The 25150-nt window shown below is 37.2% G+C and overlaps 1 protein-coding gene and 1 long non-coding RNA gene across 2 annotated transcripts; both read left to right on the top strand.

Moving 5' to 3' along the window:
* Window positions 1–3892: 3892 nt before the first annotated feature.
* On the top strand, window positions 3893–6775 carry eif4ebp3l (eukaryotic translation initiation factor 4E binding protein 3, like). Its single transcript, XM_038278113.1, has 3 exons — window positions 3893–4242; window positions 6215–6388; window positions 6700–6775. The coding sequence occupies exons 1-3, from the start codon at window positions 4110–4112 to the stop codon at window positions 6726–6728; spliced, it is 336 nt and encodes a 111-aa protein (XP_038134041.1). The 5' UTR covers window positions 3893–4109; the 3' UTR covers window positions 6729–6775.
* A 14545-nt stretch (window positions 6776–21320) lies between these two features.
* On the top strand, window positions 21321–21883 carry LOC119778749. Its single transcript, XR_005280121.1, has 2 exons — window positions 21321–21480; window positions 21790–21883. It is a non-coding gene; the product is annotated as an uncharacterized LOC119778749 (long non-coding RNA).
* Window positions 21884–25150: the final 3267 nt, after the last annotated feature.

Here is a 25150-nt window from a genome sequence, read left to right as displayed (position 1 = left end):
TTATATATATGTTATCTCTTTTTATTCTTATTTTTTATCTTTATTATATTGCATAGTTGGTAGTGTGTTTATATCATGTAAAACTGTAACTAGAGCATGTAACAAAAGTAATTTCCCTCTGGGATTATTAAAGTATTTCTGATTCTGATTTAGATCCCAAACTTACCTAGAAATGATGAAGTATTTTAGCTTTAATCCATATTTGCTATTCTAAATAAAAATAACATTATAAATCATCTTTTATTTTTGCAGTGTGAAACCTTCCTCTTAACTTTAGGCTCATAAAACCGCCTTTATAGAATAGAATAGAAAATCCCTTTATTTTCCCAAAATGGTGAAATCCTGGTGTTTACAACAGCAGAAAGATTATATAAAAATGGTCACACAAATATGGACCTTATAAAAATTATTTTTCACTAGATACTAAAACGTGAGGCACATACTAAAACGTGAGGCACAATTTATCTATATACATCTATATTATTATACATCTATATTATTGTATATCTATATAGAAGAATACAAACAAAGATAAATGACTAAATGCGTTGATTATTGTGTGTTTTTACTGAAATATCAGTTGAATATTTACATGTAATCATATCAGGAGAAAAACTGCATATGAATTATTATTGAATAATATGATTCCTACATTTTTGTCTGAATGACGTCGCCCTCTAGTGGTTGGCCAATATCACTGTTTTTTATTTTTTTTTCTTGAAAGCAGGAAGGAAGGATGTTTGCAAGCAGAACATTTCCTAATCTCATTTTCAAGACTCCAAGAAACAAGTAAAGACTGAAACCAAACTGTTCTTCCAATGTGAAGGTCAATATTTTCACAGCAAACAGATCTTCACCTGTCTTTGTGTGTTTGTCTGAAGTCTTTGTGTCCAGTAACAATACTGGGTGTGTTTATGCTTCAAAGCTTCATGTCAAGGATTCACAAAACAGGACAAATAAAGAAAATTAGAGAAAAGAATAAAGCAGAAAACTGCAGTTGGGTCTAAATTAAAATTCATTATTTCAGATGTTTACCAATAATTATGCAAAATTGTTTGTACTTTCTTACTGCTACTCATTTGCAATATTAGAATAAAATGTTTTAAATTGAATAATTAATGAGGCTGCTTTAATTTGTAGTGAAGAAATCCATTCTGCCTTTGTTCTGCAGTCTTTAACACTAACAGCTTATTGTAGAACAAACTGATGGTTTATGTTCATGATTAGAAACTGTTTCGTGAGGAACGTGCCCCGCTTGTTCCAGAAACATCACCGGCAGGGGGCGGTGTTACCTACAAATAGGCCTTCTAAGGAGGAGCGCTTCTTTTTCACACCGGTAAAGCCCTGGGAATCACCTACTTTAGAACTCATTTTATTATTTATTATGATGAATTAAAATATAAGGATGTATTTATTAAAACAAAACACGCATTTTTCTTTTTTTTACTGCTTATTCCAATCACTTAATAAAACATTTATCCTGAATAAGCGCTTTTTCTTCCACCCTTTGCATACCGCATGATGTAATAATGGACATGGTTGCTTCGCTCTCAGGTTAGCTCTGCTTAACCAAAGCAGATTTTTTTTACACATTTACACCAAGCTGTGATACAGAAATAGTAAAAATCAGCAACAGAATAAATCACACTAAGTTAAAAAGATAAATTTAGCCATTTTTCTAAAATAAATTTCACTAATATCTTCTGATTAAAACCCCTAAACCCTATTGGTCACCAGGGAACCATGACAAAATCTCTAATTATATCTACTATATTTTTTTTTTTTTATGTTCAGTAAATAAACATTAACGAAAAAGGGTTGCAGGTCTAAAAGGCATCCTTCATCCAACTGTTTTTGTCTTTCTGGGTGATCCAAACATGTTTTCCAGATTCATTCATGGGCGGTTCTAGAGCCGGGCAGAAGGGGACCAGTGCCCCTGTAGAACTGGTCTGGGGCCCTGACACTTAAAGGAGAAGTCCGCTCATATTCAAAATTCAAACTCCTGAAAGTTCTTTAAATCTGAAATGATTCCATCCTGTTCAATAAATGATCAGTGTTTTTAATTCAGAGTAATTTCCATGTGAATGTGCTTTACTGGAGGCATCCATGTTTGTCATTAGTTCCCCATTGTTTAATTTACTTGAACTGCAGAGAATAAATAATGAACAAAGTTGTGAAATTATATTCAAGATGCAAGTATTTTAGCAGGGCCAATTCAGCTTTACTTCAATTCGCTAAAAATCACCAGAATGTAGAAAATAATGGATAATTCTAAGAAAAATGTTCCTCATAACTACAGATGGCTTGTCATTAATTAATTTTTGAATTTATTTATTTATTTGACAGGGACAGTGTACATTTAAAAGCATTCCTGCAAATGCACCAGAATTAGCCAAAAGGCTATTTTTCATCTGTGGTCCCTGGACAGATATTAAAATTGTCTACCTAAAAAACACAAAGGTAAGCACGGTACAAAGAAAAATACAAATATAAAAAGAAATAAAAACAGCTATAACTCCTATAAAACTGATTTAGAAATACAGAATAAGCTTTTGCTGGACTATAGAGGTTCATAAAATAGAATAAAACATTTAAACTATGTACATATAAATATATATACTTATATATATACACACAGCAGAGACACAAGTGGCAGCATGGCTTGTTAATGATAGACATTCAACTCAGTAACATTTGCTGTTCTTTAAAAATTCCCCATTTTGCCGCTTTCTTTCAGTTAAATCCTCTGAAAACCCCCAACCTTTAGCTGCTCCTGTCCTCATCTCACCCTGACAAACTGTTTCAAAATCTCACCCCAAGGTTTGGTGAAAAGTTGGCAGCACTGGGACTTGATCAACAGCCGATACCGCACCGTGACGTCACTAACCAGTAGGTGGCAGTAGTGTTCTTTGACAAACATGGATGCCTCCAGTAAACAGAGATGGCAAAAGTACTCACTTTCCGTACTTGAGTAAAAGTACAGACACTTGTGTTAAAAAATCCTCTGGTAAAAGTGGAAGTACTGATTAAACTTCTTTACTCAAGTAAAAGTAACAAAGTACAGGCTTGTAAATTTACTTAAAGTATAAAAGTAAAAGTAGAAACCACTTTTTTCATGCCGTTGCCTACATTTTAAATGGATGTCTGCCAATAGGACTAGATCTCCGTTGTGTTCATTTTCAATCATCTCGTCGTCCATGCTACTATGCTAACGCCACCGCCACCAAGCTGCAATGATTTGCCGCCAATGAATACCGCCGAATCTGTCGATTCATCTTGTAGTGGTGCGTCAAATGCAACGTAGATTCCCATCCAATTAGATTGAATTTGGTATTGATGACGGGAAAAATAATAACGGTAACTCCATTGAAATGATTCAAAACTAAAGTAACGAGACAATTTTTTTAAATGTAAGGAGTAGAAAGTACAGATATTTGTGTAAAAATGTAAGGAGTAGAAGTAAAAAGTCGCCATAAAAATAAGTAGTAAAGTAAAGTAAAAATATCAGAAAAATCTACTTGAGTACAGTAACGAAGTATTTGTACTTCGTTACTTCCCATCTCTGCCAGTAAAGCACATTCACATGAAAATTACTCTGAATTAAAAACACTTATTTATTGAACAGTATGGAATAATGTAATATTTAAAGTATTTTCAGAAGTTTGATTTCTAAATATGTCCGGACCTTTCCTTTAAAGGTCAAATAATGTAGATTAAATTAAAACAAATCCCCCTTCAGTGAGATTCATTCACAAAGGAAAAGGTTTAGTCTCAAAAGGAATGGAGCTCCCGAATTGTTAACACCGCCCTCGCAGGATGACCCCGCACTGTAAACATTCGCACCATCTAAGCGCAGCTCCCACGTGTCAGAGGCTCCTCCGCACAAAAACATCTGGTCTCTGAGCTCCTTCTCTGTGCTCACCAAGCAGCGCGTGGATCATCTGGTTGCTGAAGAACCAGCACTTCTTTCTTTCTTTGTTTTATCATTTAAAGTTTGTAGAAACAAACTTCGGAGCTGAAAATATCACCCAGAGTTTCTGTTTCATCTGTCATCTGGAAAGAAGCAACAGCGCGTTGAATTTCTCTGTGAGCGACGTTTAAAAGGCGACATGTCGACTGGAGGCAAAGCGGTGAAAAGCTGCCCCATCCCCACCAGGGTGCTGACCCTGAAGGACTGGTCCCAGCTGCCCGACTGCTACAGCCAGACCCCCGGGGGGACTCTGTTCTCCACCACGCCTGGAGGTTCATTCTGCTCTTTATTTCTAAAGCATGCTCAACTATTGCCTAGTTTTTTCTCCTGGTTTTCTTCCACAGGTGTTCTCGCGATAACAGTTTTTTTTTTCTTAAAAAAAGGCAAAGCTTTTTTTTTTCTTAAAAAAAAAAAACTTTATTTAAAAATATTTATAATACAAAAAAAAAAAATAAAAAATAAGTACAATATCCAGTGAAAATCGTCAGGGTTTTGAACAAAAATAATATGAATAAAAAAGTAACAGAATAAATGTAAAAATAGTGATTAATTAAAGCTAGAAATAGAAGCATGCAAAGGGAATTTAGAGAGTTTTAGGATCCTTTTTGTTATTGCTGGAGGACATTGTAGAAAAATAAATGCTTCCTTTAAAAGTAAAAAGAGATGCATGAGGATTTAATCATAATAATTTTACATTTGTGGATATAAAACTTGGCCAACAGTTTTAAAAGATAACATAAGAATAATTGGTCAGAAATTTATTTTTTAGATTTTGTGATTCCAAATAAAACATCCTTTAAATAAACATTGTGCAGAAAGCCACAGACGCCTGGTGTTCTCACAGGACCAAAGCAGGCGACACTCAGAGTAAATGTTGCAGAAAGTCCTTTTTATATTTATTAAAAACTTTATGTAAAAAAAAAAAGTGAAAATGACAGAAAATGTATAGATTGCATCAGTTTGAAGGATGACATTTTATTAAAACCTTCTCTGCACACTGACACTCTGCTTTAACACCAACCCAGAATTTGATCATAGATCCTCTTTGATTGAAAATCTTTATTCTATATTCATTTATTCTGCTTTAGGTATTTTCTTCACGTCTTAAATGCATCTTTTTCCTCCTGTCTCGCCTTTAAAATGATTCTCCAACAAACCGCCTGCCTGAAAACAAAGGGACTTGCAGAGGGTGTATGCTTAAAAAACTGGGATCGGGGCCGTTTGATTGGCCCCTGGGTCCCCTGTGGAGCTGGAGGCTGTCCAATCTCATCTGCTCTATGCTCTGAGTTTGAAAAACAGAGAGAAACGCTCTGCACGAATCACACCATATGAAGGGGGGGGTATATGATGCAGGGGGACGGTAGTTTCTGCCTGTATAGAGCAGGCTGGAAGTTGTGCAAGACTTGTTTTTCTGATGTTACATCTCACATCCTGCTGTATTATTATTATTTTTAAAGTAACCGCAGCGTATTACCCTTTTATTGTCCTTTATGCTGCGTCTCTTCCTTCTGGGTCCCTTTGTCCAGGATGAAGTGTCCAGAAACCAGTTATTGCGCAACATGTTTTCATCAGCCAGGCTGATGATCCACAGACCAGTTCAAACTCCAGAGCAGTGCAGCAGGAGCCACTGACCTCTCCCAGCTCCTCTCGTGACACGTTTTCAAAACAAGCAGCTCATAACATTTCTGGATAAAGATATTTGTGAAAGCGGGTCGACTTGTTTTCTTTAGTTATGAGGCGTATGTCAGCTTATGTGAGCATTTGACTGTTTATGCGATTTTTTTAAGGTTAAGGGAAGCAACAAGAAGCATGTTTTGGTCTTTAAAGACGGATTATTCCAACATAAATCCACACCCATGTTGGCAAACATGCTGCATTTAGTGCAGTCATGTGAATTTGAACTATTTGCACTGGAAAAACAATCTAGGAATAAGTAAAACTTACCCTTAATTTGAATATGTACATGAGATAGTTTGCCAATGGAATGAGTATTTTTACTCTTAAAATAAGATAATTGGATAATATGCACTTGAAATAAGACAATGCAATTGTATTTTTCTTATTTTAGATGTAAATTGTCTTGTTCTATTTGCAAAAATGTCTCTTTTTACCTCAATCCAAGAACAAATTTACTTATTTTAAGAAAAACTGACTAATCTAGATTCAGAGTTTTTCCAGTGTGCTTCTGCAGGACAAGAGGTCTGGTTTGAAATTCACACCAAATGTCTTCTCTCATACTGTCAGGAACTCGCATCATCTACGACAGGAAGTTCCTCTTGGACTGTCGGAACTCCCCCCTCGCCAGGACGCCGCCGTGCTGTCTGCCGCAGATCCCAGGAGTGACGATACCGGCCACACACGCGCACCACACGGGGAAGCTGCAGGACCTCAAGGAGGAGGCAGAGGAGGATATCGGAGGTAAACCTTGACACATTTAGCTTCTTTTATGCATGCATGTGTGTAAAAACGGGCTGTTCTGACTCAGAAAAAGAGGATCTGTGGTCTGAGCCGTGCATTTTAAAGTTATATACAGTTTCTCTAAAAGCCAGGACTTTATACCCAGAATAACTTAGCAGCGACAGTAGCTAAACTCCATTCTCCATCCTCCCCCGCTATGTTGGTAAACAGACCACTGATAAGTTTGCCAGACTGTCTTGGTTCTGTTGTCGGTTAGGGTGTGACCGCATGCAGCGGGGGGCTGATTATTCTCTGTTTTTGTTGTTTTGCAGACGACAGCCAGTTTGAGATGGACATCTGAGCCAACTGCATCACCTCCTATGGAGTGTTATGTCAAAACGCATAAAAATGCAAAATGCATAACATTAAGCTTTTTTTTTTTCATCTTTTTTTATTAAATACTGAGCAACCTTTAATGGAAAACGTAACCATGCATAAGGTGTTGTGACCCTATAAAAGTGGGTCTGGGTGGTTTTATTTTGGACGGATCGCTCGCTCGCTTGTTTCAAAGAAACTATGGAATCAAGAATGAAATCTGTTTTTGATTGAACCCTTTTTTTTATCTTTTGTAAATAGGAGACGTGTGTTTTAAGTTGAGGATTATGGACGTGACGTGAAAACGTGGATGAAAGGTTTTTCAGTTCATGGATCCGTTTACTTTGGATGAATTCCCTCCAGTTAACGAAGCGTGACTTTCATTAGCAGCCGTTTGGGTTTAGTTTCTGCTGAAAACACAACGCAGAGTTTCTTATGGAGGCAGGATGTGGAAAAATAATAAAAAAAATACAAATAAGCTGCTTTCTGGTGTGTTTCCTGCTCTGCAATGTTTATTTTTTCACTGAACACTAAAGGCCTTATTTGACATTTTCTTTTATGCTTCTTAACTGCGATAATTCCAATCGTTGCACGCAGCTACAGCTCAGACGATGAAACCTCAGGGTTTAGAAGTTCCCAGCTCACCATGTTTGTTTTCACGCTGTGCGACCTCGACGCCCTGATGCGATCCACCTGCTTACGTCTAAAAACCAGGTGGGACTCAGCTCCGCAGTGAGATGGCGCTACTCGGACTCGTCTATCCCGAAGCCAAACGAGTAGAAGAGGAATATGAAGCTCACTAGAGTGAAACGCGCTGTTTTGGCTATTTGGGTAATTTGGTGCTAAAAGCCCTAAAAAGAAAAGGAGACGACGTATTTGGACAAAGACATGGCTGATTTTTTTTATTTAATTTTTTTTCTTGAATTTCGGAGATAATTGAGACACTTTAACAAAGGAATAAGACAATATTTCAGGGTTTCTGTGGATCGTTAAAAATTCATACAGTTATTTTTCAAATTAAGACCTTATTCCACATTTAATGTGAGATTGTGGCATTTAAAATGCCTTATGAAGCTCGAGCGGAAGTTCAATTGAAGAAACTCTGGCTTACCTCCATCCAATCAGAAGCTGATCCGCCTCTGATGCGAGCCAATCAGCTTCGAACTACTCCACCACGAAGCCCAATCAGCATCCTGCATCCACCTTAAAAGCACCTTCAAATCCTCGTCTCAGCCTGCTATCCAGCAAGCGCAATCAGCATCCCATGATGTCAGATTTTATTCAGGCGACAATTCACCCACCTCCATCCCCTCCTCCGCCATCGTAGCTGAGTCGTCTTCCATGACATGACTTCTACCTCAACCTCATCAGAGAGTATTAATCCCAGTCGTCACCATCCCTCGTCTCATTGCAACTGGTCCGGCAGAAGACCACCATGTTGAGCCCGGTTCTGTCAGAGGTTTCTTCCCAAAGAGGAGTTTTTCCTCTCCACTGTCGCTTCATGCTTGCTCATCATGGACAGTCCATGGTACCTGCATCACCAAGCAGGACCTCTATATCCTGAGTCTCTGAGTGAAGTCCTGGTGTCAGCTCCCACAGTCTTCAGCTCAAGCAGATCACCTCGTTAACCAGCTTGGACTAAACCACCACCAGTTTCAGGCCGGGGGGGAACGTCCCTATTCTCATTCATGTACTCATGCATGTTAAAGCATAATTCAGCATTAATGTTCCTGCCAAGGTCTGAGCGCCAAAGACTATACTATCATATCAATAAAATTCTTCTAATTATCTTTTCTTTCTGTGTGAGTTTTTCAGATTGAAATAAAAAGAAATACAATTATAAAAGCAATTTCGTCAGATATATCGCAATATATTTGCGTGGAACCGCTTCCACTTGATCATGAAGCTTCGGAAAAGAAGCTTGAGAAAATGGGAAAATGCAAATTTCAACAAAATGTGCTGAAAAAAAACGAAGAATTAAGGACATGGCTGCAGCCTGTCGACAGTAAAGATGAAGGATTTAACCGTATTGGGTATTTGTTGATGGCATTAAAATGATTTTGTAAGAGCATTAAAAAGTATTAAGTTGGAATTAATCTTCCCTGTTTTTCATGAATTTCTTCTAGAAGCACTTTGGTTATTTTTCTTAATATATTCGGGCAAGTTGGCGTTTCTTTTCATTACATTAACATTATTTTTGCCATCAAAATATCCAGATTTTTTGAATGTTACAAAGGTAATAAGTTCTTGTCCTGGATTCCAGTAACAGTATTGTCTGGAAATGAGAGTTCTGGAGAGACATGCTTACGGGTAAATATTAATATTTCTGCCAAATCAGAGAAGATTCCTCAGAACAACATTTGCATGACTAACATTTTTTAAAATTGCAACCTCAAACATTTTGTAAGGATTTACTGTGAAAGCCGAACTCACGCCCAACAGTGCACCATGGTGAAATGAAATGCAAAAGATGATTTTTTTTTCTTTCACTGGTTTTATTGCATAACGAATATTTTTTATTCACACTATGTTCTGTAACGTTGACGTACTGCAGGTGTTTCCATCCTTACAGTTAAAATATAAGCGCCGCTATGATGTCATTTACCTCAATGTGCCACATTTATGTGTTTGATTTGGTCTGTTTACATTAATCTGTGTCGACATGAACCGCAATCTATTCCAGCACTAAAAATGACTTTAGACAGATTTTATTTGTCATTTTGTTTACACAACTGTAAAACAAAAAGAAATTTAGTTTGGAAACAGCTCAATGGACAATGTCATCTTTTAAAAGTGTAGCCTTGAAAAATAGTGAAAATGACTGTAAATTTACAGTTCTAACAATTTAAAATATATATACGGTATACATATAAATAATGATAAAATATAATAATAAAATACAATAGAATAACCCATTCTATAAAACAGTTGATCAGTGTGATGGTGGTGGGGAAGAAGCTGCTGCAGAACCTGCTGGTCCTGCATTGAATGCTGTGAAGCCTCTTCCCAGAGAGAACAGTCCATGGTGGGGGGGGGGTCAATGATGATGTCACGGGCTCGGGACACGCAGCGATGGGATGAAATGTCTTTAATGGAGGGAAGAGGAGCCCCCATGATCCTCTCTGCTCTTCTCACCACTCTCCTCACTTTCTTCTTTTAGTGTGTGTCAATCTTCATGTCCCCCATGTGGAAAAACATTGGTACAGTATGATGCTGCCACCGCCCTGTTTCACTGTACAGATGCTTTGATTAGTTTTTTGTTTTTTTTGACCCAACAGCATTTCAGCTGTTTCCCAATCCACAGAGTGTCCTTTACAGAGAACTTTAAAGTCGTAGGGAAGCGGCTGTTCCAACCGTCGCATTTCTGAATTCTCCCGAGTGGTGCACGACTTTACACGAGTGAATAAAGTGAATTTGATTGGTCGATTATCAAGGGGGCGGGATTGTTGTGGCAGAAGGTTCGCAAGCAAGTTTGGTTGTGGCCGGTTTGTTGGAAGCATCTTGCTAACCAGTTAGCAACTTAGTGCTAGCAGGTTCCCAATGGGAAATTCCATTGGGACCAAGTAGCACTAAATTGGTGACTTAGAAACGACGCTGTCAAGGAACGCTATGGACAGAGGAAACATGCAAGAGGAGGAGAGTTTAGTGTCGGAGGTCGTGGATGAGTCTCCTCCGTCATCCATTTTTTATTTAGAGGAGGAAAGCGGGGACGAAGATGTTGTGGAAGAGGACGCCAGGGCGGCAGAAGCTTGGTTTGGTGTAGAAGGCTTCCAGCCGTACATGTTTGAGCCCTTGCCTCGCAACGCTGCCAGTTCTGTTAGCTCTACGCCTGCCGAAGACACAGACGTCCATCCCCGTGAACACTGGGACGCAACTCAATGGGAAAGGAAAGGATTGTGGTTTCAACCGTTGCGTATATTAGCTGCGACATATGAATCAAGATGCTATGACCGAAAACATTTGATCGACAGACGACCGTTGATATATGATTGGACGAATTTAGGTGTTCAGGCTGACGAAGAACTAACTGGCCTGCAGAAGATAACGGAAAAAAACACAGATTTTAAGACAGGATTTCTTACAGATTTTATATTTTATTAATTTTTTTTCCAAACCTCAGGTTGATTTTTCCAAATTGAATTATTTTCAAATTGTGTTTAAAGATAACATTGCATCGCTTTAAGCCCAATATCAGGCTAAAAGAGACTTCTTCGCTTCTCCCTACTGAGGAAAATCTGTTTCCAGAAGTCAAACTAAACTGAATTGAAGAGAATCTAAGCTGCAAAAGACAACATGAAAAGAATAGAGTCTGTTAAACTGAATCTGAAAAAGAAATATGAAAAAAAATATATAATAAGTAATTAATTAGAAAAAATTAACGAAGTTTACATTTTTAAGTTTTCTTTCTCTTTAAGTTTTTACTCATATTTCCGTTTACAAAATGTGTTTTTTGTTTGCAACAACAAAATTCACTCCATAACCAATTAAAATAGAAAAAGGTTTGCAGCTGTAGGGAGAAAATGTGGAAAAGTTGAAGAAGTATAAAACTGTAAGGAAGGAGAGTTTAAAATAATTTTAAACTCTCCTTTCTTAGCAACATCTAACAGATCAGATCCATCTGAGTGTGAGATGAAGTGAGTTTAAAGTGACCACCAGACGCACCCAGAGGCTGCTGCCCTTGAATCAGCAGGATCAAGGCTGGCTCTGCTCGTTTGTTCCAGATCTGTAGATCATGGACTGAAAGGGGAAGGTCCGTCTTTGAGAATGTGAGCAGCTGCAGCCTGCAGGCCAGACATAGCATAAACCCAACATATCTTTAGAGCCGCTCCCCCTGGCAGTTGTCTCAGATTTATCACTGCAGATCATCTACTCTTGAATAAATTTGTGTTTCAGCTCTGATAAGGCAGCTGTTTGGATTTTACAGATATTCCTCATGCAAAGGCGGGGGGGGGGGGGGATTTACCATCAGGCAATACTAGGCAGCTGCCTAGGGCCCCACGTTCCTGGGGGCCCCATAAAACTCTGTTTTCATGTATGGTTAATACAACTGTTCCTTATTTGTGCACATTAATTATGTTTTTGATGAAAATCCTTTGGCTAAAATGCCATCAGAACGCTGATAATATTAAGTGTGTCTCAGCCCCCCCCTTCAGTGTCCGCCATATTGGATCAGTCCATTTGCTGCACATGTTCAGAAAGGTCCAAACAGACAGCAGCAAACCATTTGAAAACAAACCATGCAAAGAGCAGTGTTGCCAACTTAGCGCTTTAGTCGCTATATTTAGCCACTTTTCAGACCCCTCTAGCACTTTGATTTCTAAAAAGCTCCTAGCGCCAAATCTAGAGACTTTTTTCTGCTACTGGAGACTTTGGAGACAACATCTAAAAGCAGCAAACTCTGCTCTCCAGAGCAAGTAGATTGGTAACCCAAAAATGCCAAATAATATTACAGCTAAAGAGTGATGCGTGATTTGTTATTTTCATCCTTTTTAATGACATTAAGGCTGTCATTAATGGTGCTCAGATAGTTCAGGCTTTGTCTTGTCTGATCATAAAACTTTTCCTCAGCAGAGGTTCAGATTACCCCTGAGTACACTGCAGCTCTAAAGTATTCCGGAGGAATAATACCAGACGCTTCTTAATGTTTACTGATAGATGAAGTCTAGGTGCATTGCTAAGTGACCTTTGACCAAAAATCAAGGAAGCAAATGAAAACCTGCTTTTAAAAGTCTTTCTGTTGTGAGAAAATAACCGTTTAACTGCATCTTTAACTGGTCTGATATCAATATGTTAACGGCCATAATGAAGGGATATAAACATTCACCGTTTACAAACCTGCGGGATTAAAGCTTCCTCTAAAGAAGTGCAGCATTACAGAGAAAAATTAAATCTATTTTTTCTACATCTACACAGAGAACTACACACATAGGCCTTCATTTCACAGTTAAATTAAGATTATTTGTGAAATCTACAAGATATAATATTTTCATAATCTTGAACCTGCTTACAAGAAACTGATACTTGTGAAAACATGGTGATCTTTAATGGATTCACCTTTTTTTTGGTTATAGAAACCAGGAAGCTTTTGAGATTAATGCAAACTTCTGTTTTCTGCTGAGGATATTTGTTGAGGAACTTAACAGAGATCAGTCAGTAGAAATTATTTTTATTACCGAATTCCTCAGCAGTTCATCAGTGTGATGGCGGTGGGGAAGAAGCTGCTGCAGAACCTGCTGGTCTTGCATTGAATGCTGGGAAGCCTCTTCCCAGAGGGCAGCAGGGAGAACAGTCCATGGTGGGGGGGTCATTGATGATGAAATGCTCAATAGAATTTTTGCTCAGTTTAGTTGGAAATCCAAAATAGGATGGAGACGGTTGAGTGGAACCAACGGGATCATCAGGCAGAGAGAAGATGAGCATTATGGGAGCGGAGCAGAGGCGGGCAGTGATTACCGTAAATCCTCTAATATTGGTCTGTATTCCATTAGCGGCCGGGTCTCTAATAATGGCCGGTCTCGCTGTCGGCGGAGGTAAATACTGGCCGGACTCTTATACAGGCCGGGGCTATAATTACAACCAACGATGTTTCTGGGCAGTCCTCAACAACCTGTGATAGTAATATACAGGTACCACAGGGGGGCAATGTTTGCTAACGAATCCAAGCTATTAGCATGGGAAGTCCCATCCTTAGCGCAGACAGTGCCGCAGACAGGAGGCCGGCTTGTTTTGTTTTTATGACCAAAATTGCGGAAAACAACTCGTGAAGTTTGACCCGCTGAAAGAGCGAGGTACGCGAGAACGCTGGGACCCTTTTCCCACCTGGATCTCTTTTTTGTCGTCATGTTCCTCCGTTGTCAGATTACTATCCCCCACTTTCTCTCCGCCTCGGCCGTATCTAGACCCACAGCGTATAGCGCAGACCATGCTTCAATGTTGAGCGTAAATAAAAAATGTCTGCGTCAAGCTCACTGCGACACACTGCTACAGGAGGATAACCAGCCACACAATCGTTCTGATCTGAAAGACACATGTGATCACCGGTAGGTCTGGTGGTAACCAGGCAGCGTTAAAATTACAGAATTTCAACGGCCTCCGTTGGTCTGAATTTCCCTTGAAATATATGATACTGGTAGCCTTCTTCCACTTAGCCTGCCTCAAATAAAATTTTCCGGTGATGGAAGAAAAGTTTCCATTAATTTCTTTTTTAAACTTTGTTTAGCAAGTCAGTTTGGCCAAGATTCCATTCTGTTTTTTTTTTTTTCCGTATTGCCGCGCAGAAAAATTGCAGCTGCTGGAAGATGTCTGAATAATGTTCTGTATATCGCTATGGTAACTGTACTTTTTCAATAAATGAACCTGGTATTTTATAGGTTTAAAGAGACACAAAATCTGGTTTTTATTCATTCCACTGGTAGTCTATTTTGATCAAATAGAAATAGAGGCCTGCCTCTAATTCTGGCCTCCTTCCAATAATGGCCTGGAACAAGATGCACCTGAGTGAAATAAAGGCCCGGTCCTATATTAGAGGATTTACGGTAGTTACATTCACTAAGTCACATTTACTGGGGGAAACATTTTGGAAAAACATTATTTAAAGTGTACTTCCACTGCACCGTACTTCTTACTTTTAGAATAATATGCTGTAAATCAGAAGTTAAGCTGTTCAGAGATCAGCCAAACTTCAGTAACCAGTAGATACCATCATCAGTGGAAGATATTTAACCTGAACTCACATATATCCTTTTTAAGTTTTTTGCTAAAAATACTGGATTTGGAGAAGTGTTCTAATCATTTTATAAATTTGTATTTTTTATGTATTTTTTTTATGATGTTATGAACTTTAGTAGTTTTTTTTTTGATAAATACTTATCTACTCTAACCTGAGTAATTTCTTTAATGACTACTTTCTATTTCATTTAGTAAAATAAATATTGAAGTAGTGCTACTTTTACTTGATTAAAATATTTGTGTACTTTACCCACCGCTGGAGCTGAGCTCTGCATCACCTCCTGTTGACTTTCTGGTGTCAGAAGCTCCTGTTGTCTGTTTTTAATCACTAAGAAATATCCACATTAAAACTAAAGCGTACAATACTTGTTTTAGAATAATTTTATTTCCAGTGTCATCATGCAATTCGAACTGAGGAAATTATTACCTTTGAATTTCTATAATTTAGTGGTTTCATTTCTTTTTTTCATAATTATTATTATTATTCTTGGAACTTTTACCTCCTGCAACCAGTTTATTTCTTCAAATTAGTTCAAGATAAATTTGAGGAAGCACAGAAAACCGTCGATTTTGTGAATGAGACAGTCGGCCTCAGCAGATGGCCGCTCACACTGAGCCTGGTTCTGCTGGAGGTTTCTTCCTGTTCAAAGGGAGTTTTTCCTCTCCACTGTCGCTACAAGTATGAGCTGGTTTTCCTTGGATAGAAAACTTTGAATCAATCTTACTGGATGATCTGGTGAACTAGAAAGTGACCTGAGATGACATGATGTGAATTGGAGCTATAGAAATAAACTGAATAGAATTGAAAAGTTTTTATTTTTTAATATAACTGATGAGCCTTTGTTGCATCATCACGCTCCACTGCTCATCAACAGCTCAGCTGTAGAGGTGGTCAGCAGCACCACATTCATCACAGACACCCTCACCTGGACTGGAAACACCACCTCACTGGTCCAAAGGACCCAGAAGCGCTTGGACTTTTCATTTTGTATAAACCTGTATGTATAAAATGACAAAGTTTATCTCAGTCTAAGTCTATAGAAATCTTCTGCTGTGATGATCAGGGATGACGTTTCCTTTTAAACAACCCGGGTTGTGCTTCAAGGTCGCCATCATCCCCAGACATGTGGCCCGATCCAAATGGACCCACTGACACTTCAAACACAGACAGAAAGGAAAAGTTCTGCTTCACTTGGTGGATGTTTTTAACTCGATTCACATAAGAGCTTATTATTAAAGTCATCTTTTAGATTTCAGAACAAACTGCACATGTTTCTCTATTAACTGTAACGCCATTTATGAGCTCATATTTTTTGTCAACTTTGTTTGTCTATGTGATTCTGCTTGTTTACTCATGTTCTCAAGCTAAAAGCAGTTTAGCTGTTACGGCTGCAGTGGTTCTGGATGCAGGCCTTCTGCAGGTGATCTGTTTTGCCCTAATTGGTGCTCGTCTGCTTTGAAAGCTGTCATGCAAGCAGCAGACAGGAGGCTTCTCTCTCTTACACTGCAAAAATGATGTAGAAATAAGTAAACATTTCTTAAATTAAGTGTATTTACCCTTGATTTGAATAGGTAAATTTGATAATATGCCAATGGAATGAGTATTTTTACCCTTAAAATAAGATAATTAGATGAAATGCACTTGAAATAAGAAGATGCAATTGTGTTTTCTTATTTTAAATCTAAATTGTCTTGTTCCATTGGCAAAATGTCTCTTTAATCTCCTCAATTTAAGAAGAAATGCACTTATTTTAAGAAAGAATGACTTATCTAGATTTAGATTTTTTCCAGTGTGCCTCCTCAGAACCCCGTTTGGTTTGGTTTGGTTTGTATCCTATCGTATGGTTGGGTTTTGTTAGGTTTGTTTGCATTTGCTTATTTCTGTTTAGTTATTGGTTTTGCATTGAGCCATTTTCTATTCCCCGTTTTATTTATAATTTTTTCAGGTTTTGTTTTCTCTATCATAATTTAATAAATTCAATTTTCACTGTAAAGAAAATCCATGTGTGTTCTCCTTTAATGTTACCCCCCACCAAACAAGCCTGGTGGACGTAACAATTTCTATATCAGTTAGGTAACTTTTTAAGACTATAGTTTGCACAGGATGTCGTTTAGAGAGACTTACAACTTATTTCATGTATTTATTTAAAAAGAAAAAAAAAATAACTCTTCATAATGAACCATTTTGTGTTGGTCTATAACATAAACACATAGAATTTAGTGGTTATAAAGTAACAAAATGTGAAATCATGAAAAAGTTCAGCAGTCTCTCGCTTAAGATCTCTTTAAAAACACAGAAACACAATTATAACTTTACAACTCCCACCAAAACAGAGTTTAAATGTTATATTTAAAGTTGGTCTGGAGCACAGCTGTAAAGGCCTGCTGAAAGTAGGCGGGGCTTAGTCAGTATATATTTCACTGAGCATATGACGGTGACACAAGAGCTTATCCAGACTCACCTAACAGAGGAATGAAGATCCTACATAATATCCAGCTTTATGGTTCAGGAAGGCAGCAAACACTGAAAAAATGATTTAGAAATAAGTAAAAAGGTCTTAGATTAAGCATATTTAACCTTAATTTAAGTAGGTAAATAAGTTTTTTTGCCAATAGAATGAGTATTTTTACTCTTAAAATAAGATAATTATATATATATCTCCTCAATTCAAGATGAAATGCCCTCATTTAGATTTCAGTTTTTGCAATGTGCGTCATTTTCAATCTAAAACTAAACTATAAATGTGGAATATGTTGGTTGAAATCATAAAATTAACTAAATATTTCCGCCTCAGAAAGAGTGTGATTCATGTTTATACTGTAAACAACACAGGGGATGAGTCTGATGACCACGTGTTGCTTTAAATGAACCCCTTAAACCCAGTTCCTGTGGATGGGGGAAGTGGAGGATTGTTGGGGAGGCTCTATTTTGGTCCACTGCTCCCTGCAGAGGCTCAGGGAGCAGGACCTGTCTGGGTTCCCGTGGCAACGCAGTAAACAGGCACAGAAATACACGAGGAGCTCCGTGACAGCCAGTGAAGAAGGGAGGGGATGAGGACTACAAGCAGAGCACGTGTTGCATTCTATAGAGGAGCACATGAACATTTCATGACGCCAGTCATCAAATAAGCCCAACTGGGAATTCAGCCATCGCTTCACTGCGGCTTCAGTTGAGCAAACATTTCAGAGAAATCAAGCGATTCCTCGATTACTGCTGTACTTTGAAATTAAACCTGACAGTCGTTCTGTTCCAAGTTACTCAGATATCACTGGATTTGTTTTTCAATAGTAGAATACAGAACAGCTTTCCACAACTCCAGCAGACAGGTTGATATATACAGAAATAACATGTTAGATGCAACTTTTACCACAATTCTTTGCTTGAATCATATCATTTCAGCGTTTTTTCCCCTCAGCTAAGCACTTTTCCTATCTTGCACAATCTGTTTTGCTACAGGCATCAGTGAGTCTTTGACAAACTCCTGACAGATTATTGCTTTACATGCAGAGAGAGTCTTTGACCATCATCTTCTTCATTAATGAGGTTAAATTGTGCAAACTAGCGGCATAAGTTACAGTTTAGACTTTTGGTTATTAGCTGCATCACAGGCTCACATAAGACCAATGTTGCTCATGTTTATTGTGCAACCTTCATATGTGTTGCAACATCATCTGGTGTTATTGCAGAACAGACAGTTCCTTTCACGCGCCACTTTTAGGAGCCTCGGCCAATAAACGGAAGCCATGAAATTAATAAAACGGCGTTTATAATGTATGAGAGATAAACAAGCAGCAAGACTAACCTCAACATGCAGCACATGTGCTGTGGACTCATCATTATTAACAGCTACAGTGAGAAAGCAGGAGTTTGGTCGAACTTTAAAAAGTTCAGCATCATTTAATAATCCAGATTTAAAATGCTATTTTTAATCCCCTTTTAAACTGTTTATTACCGATTAACAATTTTAACTGTGTGATGGTCATATGGTCAGCAACCCCACACATTTTCCCTTTAAGCTTTAAAACACGGTAGGATAAAAGTATCGGTTTGTTTATTTATACTTTGACAATATTAGAAAACATTAGTTCCAATTATAGCGCGCATATTTGGTTAACTTTTGTATATTTAATTTTGTCAAATGTTTAATGCTGTTTGTGCTTCCTTTTCTGGTCTTGTGGAGAGTACCTTCAACCCTGGCTGGCACACTCCTCGTTGCCTGACTGATTGATTGGTTGATTGATTGATTTGTTGATCGATTGGTTGATTGATTGATTTGTTGATCGATTGGGTCGTACCATCTGGAGTTCCACTATAGGGGAAGACCATGGATTTGACATTTTGATCTGCTGCATAATCTTTTCATTGTTTTCTGTTTGTGATTTGCTAATTATGTTAATTTTATTTAGTTATTAGTTATCTACGTTTAATCCTTAAGCTAACTGTTTAGTTATTTTTGTAAAATTTGTGTAGACATTCTCCCCACCTCTTCCTAAATGATTTTTTGCAGTTAGTCACTTAATTTGACCTCTTTAAGGGCCCTGTCATTATTGTTTGGATTCTTGTTACTTTGGGGATTAAAACCCATTTTCTTGATAATCACCACTGTGTCCTCGTGCTTGGTCGGCTCAGTCCCTCACAAACTGTATGATCTGATTGAATCGGCTCTATAAAGAGCCTTTAGGTAGCGTGTTTTAAATTAGTGCTACATAAATGACCTGAAATTAATCAAAAAAAAGAACAAAACATTTCGGCCTCAGAATAGACTCTTGTGGCACACCACTGACAACTAGCTTTTGACCCAGTTAAATGCCACCTTTTTAGTCTTTTTTTTTTTTTTTAGCAAATAATCAAACAAGTCAAAATATTTCTTCAGATCTGTTAATCCTCCCGTTAAATAAGATAGATTTGTTGTTTCTAAAACCATATTGGCTACCTATAAATTAAAAAAGCTTCCTCATTTTCTTATGTAAAACGGGTTTTAAAGTCAATAATAATGATGTTATCTAACATGTCAGGAACTGTATAGGATATAAACAACTTGTTTTGCTGAAAGCTGTGGACTTTTACCTTTGACACCTGGAGAATCCTGCGCTGGCGACGCTTTTCCCTACTTGTACATGTAGGTCATTTGTCTACCCTAGTAAAAAAAAAAAGTGCTTTATTGTATTTCAAGTATATTCATATTTCCTATAGTTTACTGAAAATGTACTTAGACAAATTGTACTTTTTGTAAATATATAAAAAGTATACTAACATTACGCTTTCATGCTAATACTTTTAACACACTTTAACATAATTACACTATGTTACACTTTATAGAAATATATTATTAAAAAAGTATACTTTAAGTGAAAGTTATGTGTAATTTCTAAAGTGTACTTATTTTAAATTTGTTTTTACATATATTTTTGCTATATTTTAAATTGTATGCTCAAAATTGTCATTGTAACGTACATTGAAAGCATATTTTAAAAGTACACATTTTAATATCGACACTGTAATATTAAGTTTGAGTGCATTTTAAGTTACATTTGAATCTAATTATGAAGTGAAGTTATATACGCTTGTACTTCAGGTAATTCTTTTGGAAAGTGTTCAATAGTATAACTACAAAAATGCACTTAAACCCTATTATGCAATTTTGTGCTGTGTGTAAAGTACACAGATAGCAATTATTGCAGTTGTTATGTAATGTTTAATAAGTTTTGAAAAAGAAATATGATACAATACATCTTACACACAAAACCACATTGAACAAAACACTAAATGTTCACTTCAAAAGTACAGGTGCACAAAAATGTGTGTTCTGCTGAAAAGCAAGTGGTTTAAAGCTGGTGCAGTGCTACATTATGATCTAACAAATAGCATAACCCACATTGCAACAGAAAAGTTAATACTGGCCAAATGCAAAAGAAATAAACTTAACACATTACAATTGTCTCAAGTGTTCAAAAAAGAACATTTCATTAGTATTGTTTAATGGATCAAAGCAGGGCTACTGCAAACAAGACCAATTGGTGAGTGCACATATTTAAAAGTCGCTGACAGCACTTCATGCGTATAGGAGTGATATGTGGAGGTTGTTTGGCCTTGATGTCTGTAAAGTAGTAGCTCCCCAAGAATTTTAGTCTTGGGAGTTTTTGGTTCAGTACTGATATCAGAATTCCCATAGACTTTGAATGCACCACACCTGCACAGCAGTTAGTCACGGCTCCTCCCTGCTCAGAGCCAGCATGCTTTTCTTTTAAGGCCTCGGTCTGCATGGAGAGAGGTAACTTTCAAAACATTCCCATTTGGTTTTGAAATCTTAAGATATCTGTATAAAACGCGATTTTGATGATTATATTTGTATTGTAGAAACAGGAGATGTAATCGGTTGAGCAGGAAGATTTGCTGTGAAGAATATCCTGGTGAGTTCACATGAACCTGTGAATGAAATATATATATTTATTGAGATGTAAAACCAGTCAGGATATAATGTTTTGTAAGATATGTAATTTTACTAGCTAGTTTTGATTTATTGAATGCATTAGCACAGTGAGAAGGAGGCTAACACGCCCCCATGTGCTCTTCTAAAAAATAAATGCACTTGCAAGCTAGCTACATCGTGTGTGATGTTGCTGTAAAACCCCCACAAGGGGTTAACGTAAAATTAACCCTTCATAAGTGTCCTGGATTGTTTTTTCCAGATACAAGTATTGACTACTGACCATAATGATTTCTTAGACCGTGAACCACATGTAAATTGATAATTTTACTTTATTTATATATTTTTGTCTGTATAAATGTGGTAAAACCAATTTATATTATGGTGATTACATGATTTATTTTCCAATTGAAGTAATTGCTCTGCACATTTGCGTGCAGTCTGTTTTTTTTTTTTTTTTACATAGTTGCAGAACCTGCTGTTACAGCTGAGCGGTTCATTGTATGGACTGGACTAGACTCCACCAGAGATGTTGATGCAGAATGTTCCCAATGTGAATGCCATCCGGTTCCCTGGAGGGTGGTAGGAAAAACAAGGAAACTTAAGGATTTTTCTTCCCTTTCTTTCTGCGGATTCATAATTTTTTTCTTTTCTGAGATCTCGGACAATTTTTGTTGTTACTTTGTTTAATTTTTTTGATCAGATCTGATAAAACCACTTGATGCATCAGATTTATTTAAATTCAACTGAAATGGACAATTTCTTTTTCTGGTGCACTTATGGACCCTGGTATATCATACTGATACAATTTGTCAGACTTTTCTGATGTACTGTTCAAAAATACTATGAATATGCTGCGTGACTTACAGTATCTCTCTGTTTGGTTAACAGACGCTGTTCTTCTGGAGTTTCCGTAGACAAGTGTCTCTGATGTGCGCACGGCCATCAGACGAAAATGTAACAATGAGCAGTTCAGCCAAAAAAAGGAAAATAATGTGTGGTGGGCGTGTTTTTGTATGGTGCGAGGGTTTAGGGGTGCAATAATAAGGAATGTTGTTTTTCATTGTTCAGTATTCCTCTGTAGGGTTGGGAATTGAAAAGATTTTCACGATTCCGATTCCCTTTTCGATTCTATGAAACGATTTGATTCTTTATCGATTCTTTTTTCGATTCCAATTTGGGGGGAAAAGGAGAACAAACAGTTTGATTATCAGAATCAACTTTGTTTACTTAACTATTGCACAATCTTACAAACTCAACAAGATCAAGATGTCCACAGGAAATGTGAAACTGGAGTAACATCTGTGTTTAAATTAAAAATGAATACAAGAACAAACTTAATAACCAACAATGTCTAATAACAAATGATGGGATAATAACCTATTTTAAATAACAAAAAATACTAATTATAAAACAGTAGTAGGGAAAATTAACAGTTCTTTGCAGAAAGATGAGCATATCTGCTTTTTCTGGAAGGATACGGGATCTTTCAGGGCTAATGGTGTCTCCAGCCGTGGAGAACACCCTCTCAGATGGGGTGGAGGAAGCCTGCACACAGAGGTAGTTTTCAGCCAGTCCAGATAGCAAGGGCAGCGTATCTTGCTTGTTCCACCACCACAGTGTGGCGCTATCCCTGCAGGGGATGGAGGGCAAGCTTTTATAGAGCTGGATTTCCTGATCTACTCTCTGGGCTAAGGAAAGACGGGGCTTTTATTCACAAAGTGACCGCAGCTCGTTGTCTTCCTCCTCGAATAGTTCTTCCAACTTGCGTAAGTTGCGTAACTTACGTAAAAAACGTGACGTAAGTCGTGCTCCCCAGAGCTGGCGCTCTAGGCTCTGGTGCTGCGGGAATCGAAAAAAGAATCATTCAGCGAGCTGCCAAACGATGCCATGGAATCGGAAAATACGGAACCGGTTCTTAACAGGAACCGGTTTTCGATTCCCATCCCTATTCCTCTGTGTTTAAAGTTTATTTGTAATGTTTAGGTCTGCTGCCTGACATTGACATATTTCTACAAAGTGTACTAAAGTACCAATATTTGAAAATGTGTTGTAAGTTTTATAATGAAAATGGTTAAAGTCGATATGTAAATGTTTATACATTCTGAGATAGTACAAGTTGTTATATTATTTGTAATGTACTATAATTTGGACATGTTTCAAATACATTAAAGTATATTTTTTATCTGCACGGAAGTATATCCACAAGTCTTTCAGCATTTAGTATACTGTTAATACATTTGCAAGAATGTGCAAGGTAGAAAGTAGTATAGCAATGTAATGATAAAGTATATTTACTATTAACTGCAAAGTATGCTTTTTTAGTAAATGGAATAAGCCAACAGTATAATTAAGCATATTATTACCACAGTAAGAGTATATTAAAAGTTTAAAGCTTATATATTTTTAAGACACTAACAAATCATTTTTAATGTAGTTATAATACAACCATAGTGCACTTTAATTTGACTAATTAAGCATATATTAGTACATATAAACTCATATACTTAAAGTATACAAAATATACTTTAAGTTGTTCCACTTTAGCACATCAAAGTACACTAAATACACTTCAAGTTGAGCTTGCCCACAATTTAATTACAATTAAAATATATTTAGTACAAAATTAGTTGTTCCAAAATAGCATCCTTCAAGTTAACTAATCATAAACACACTTAAAGTATAGTAATGATTAGTGTGCCTTCAAGTACACAAAAGTATGCTAAATTTTAGTACACTTAGCACATTTATTTTTCAGCAGGGTACAAGGCATCAACAGTCCAATAATACTTCTTCCAACTCTTACTAACATCCTGTCAAATCATCAATGTTTAGTTTAGAAGACTCTGTGCAAATATGCACATCGGCATTCAGCTACCAATCAGAATAAAATTCATCTGTTGACAGTATATCCCTGCTTAGCATACAGTAGAAGCTCATGGACAGCTGTCTATTGCTGTCATAATAAATAATAACAGAATTGGCATGTTTCTTCATCAGCAGAACATAATCACTATCAACTAATCATTGTATCAACACTATTAGAATAATCTACAAAGATCAATACAGCTTACTTGATGTCTATTTTTTTCCCCATGTTAAAATATATATATATTTGGTTTTGGGGAATTTAAGAAATGTCCTTGGTTCATTAGATATGCTCAGTAGAAGTTCAGACAATTATGGTTTTCTTGGTATGAAATAAACCACTCTTATAAAACTTTTTCTGTTGTTTGTGATTCAGTGTAAAGTTTACCTGGACAATGCTGACATCTGCTGGCGAAGAACTAGTACTGCAATTAACCAAAGCAAACCTGAGATGTTTGTTTGTTTATGTCCTCTGTAGTGAACATAATTTTGACAAAGGACGCAATCAGTTGTAATCGTAAAGGTGACACTGGAGGGTTGTGATGTTTCACGTGTGGAGAGGTAAAATGCCAGATGTTACTCTTTTTTTTTTTTTGTAATAGTTTTTTCCGCGTATCCATGGCTTGGATAAGACAGCTAATATGAAAATATTGGACGTATATATATATATATATATATATATATATATATATAGCAGCGGCAGGCAGCTCCACATTAGCTCCTGTAGATCATGTCCTGGCCCCTGTTATGGTGCTTGTGTTGAAGTCATAATGCTCAAAGGAATTCTAATGATGGTCTGCGCTGGAACAGACGTGGTTACTGATAGGTCCTTTGGATCTATTTCTTTTTTTTTCTGTTTTACTAATTATTTAAAAACAATAAGGTTGAGATAGGATCCCAGTTTCCATTTGCTAAATGTTTTTTTTCCAAAACAAATAAAAAAATACTACTTTTTACTAGCCTGATAAATCAGACTAAGTGTGAGATTAAATTTGTAATTTAGTCTGGCTCCGATGAATGAGACATCGGAAGATTGTTGATGAGAACAACCAGTTGTTTTTCAAACCATGTCTGTGCCTATTGGCCAACGCTCTGACCAATGAGTGCAACTGACTGTGACGTAGTAAGTGAGACAGCCTGTTGGTAAAACGGAGAATATGACCTTCTTAAAAATGAATGAGCGTAGAGCCTCTTCTTGTTCACGTTTCAATGAAAACTCCAAGTTTAATCCTTCTAAAACCGATTCCATGCTGAGTCAAACCAGAGCTGTTCGTTACCATCTTCCTTGTTGTGCTTTCTCCAGCATCGCGCAGCTTTGTCGTCACACCCTAAAAAATCTTACCTGCTTTGCATCCACAAATTCAAAACACATCTCTGCGTTCTG

This window comes from Cyprinodon tularosa, unplaced genomic scaffold (genome assembly GCF_016077235.1).
Source record: "Cyprinodon tularosa strain WSP-4 unplaced genomic scaffold, ASM1607723v1 ctg138, whole genome shotgun sequence".
In the NCBI taxonomy this organism is placed as follows: domain Eukaryota; kingdom Metazoa; phylum Chordata; class Actinopteri; order Cyprinodontiformes; family Cyprinodontidae; genus Cyprinodon; species Cyprinodon tularosa.
Note: the sequence above shows the minus strand (reverse complement) of the source record. Positions and strands in the feature narration are given on the sequence as shown.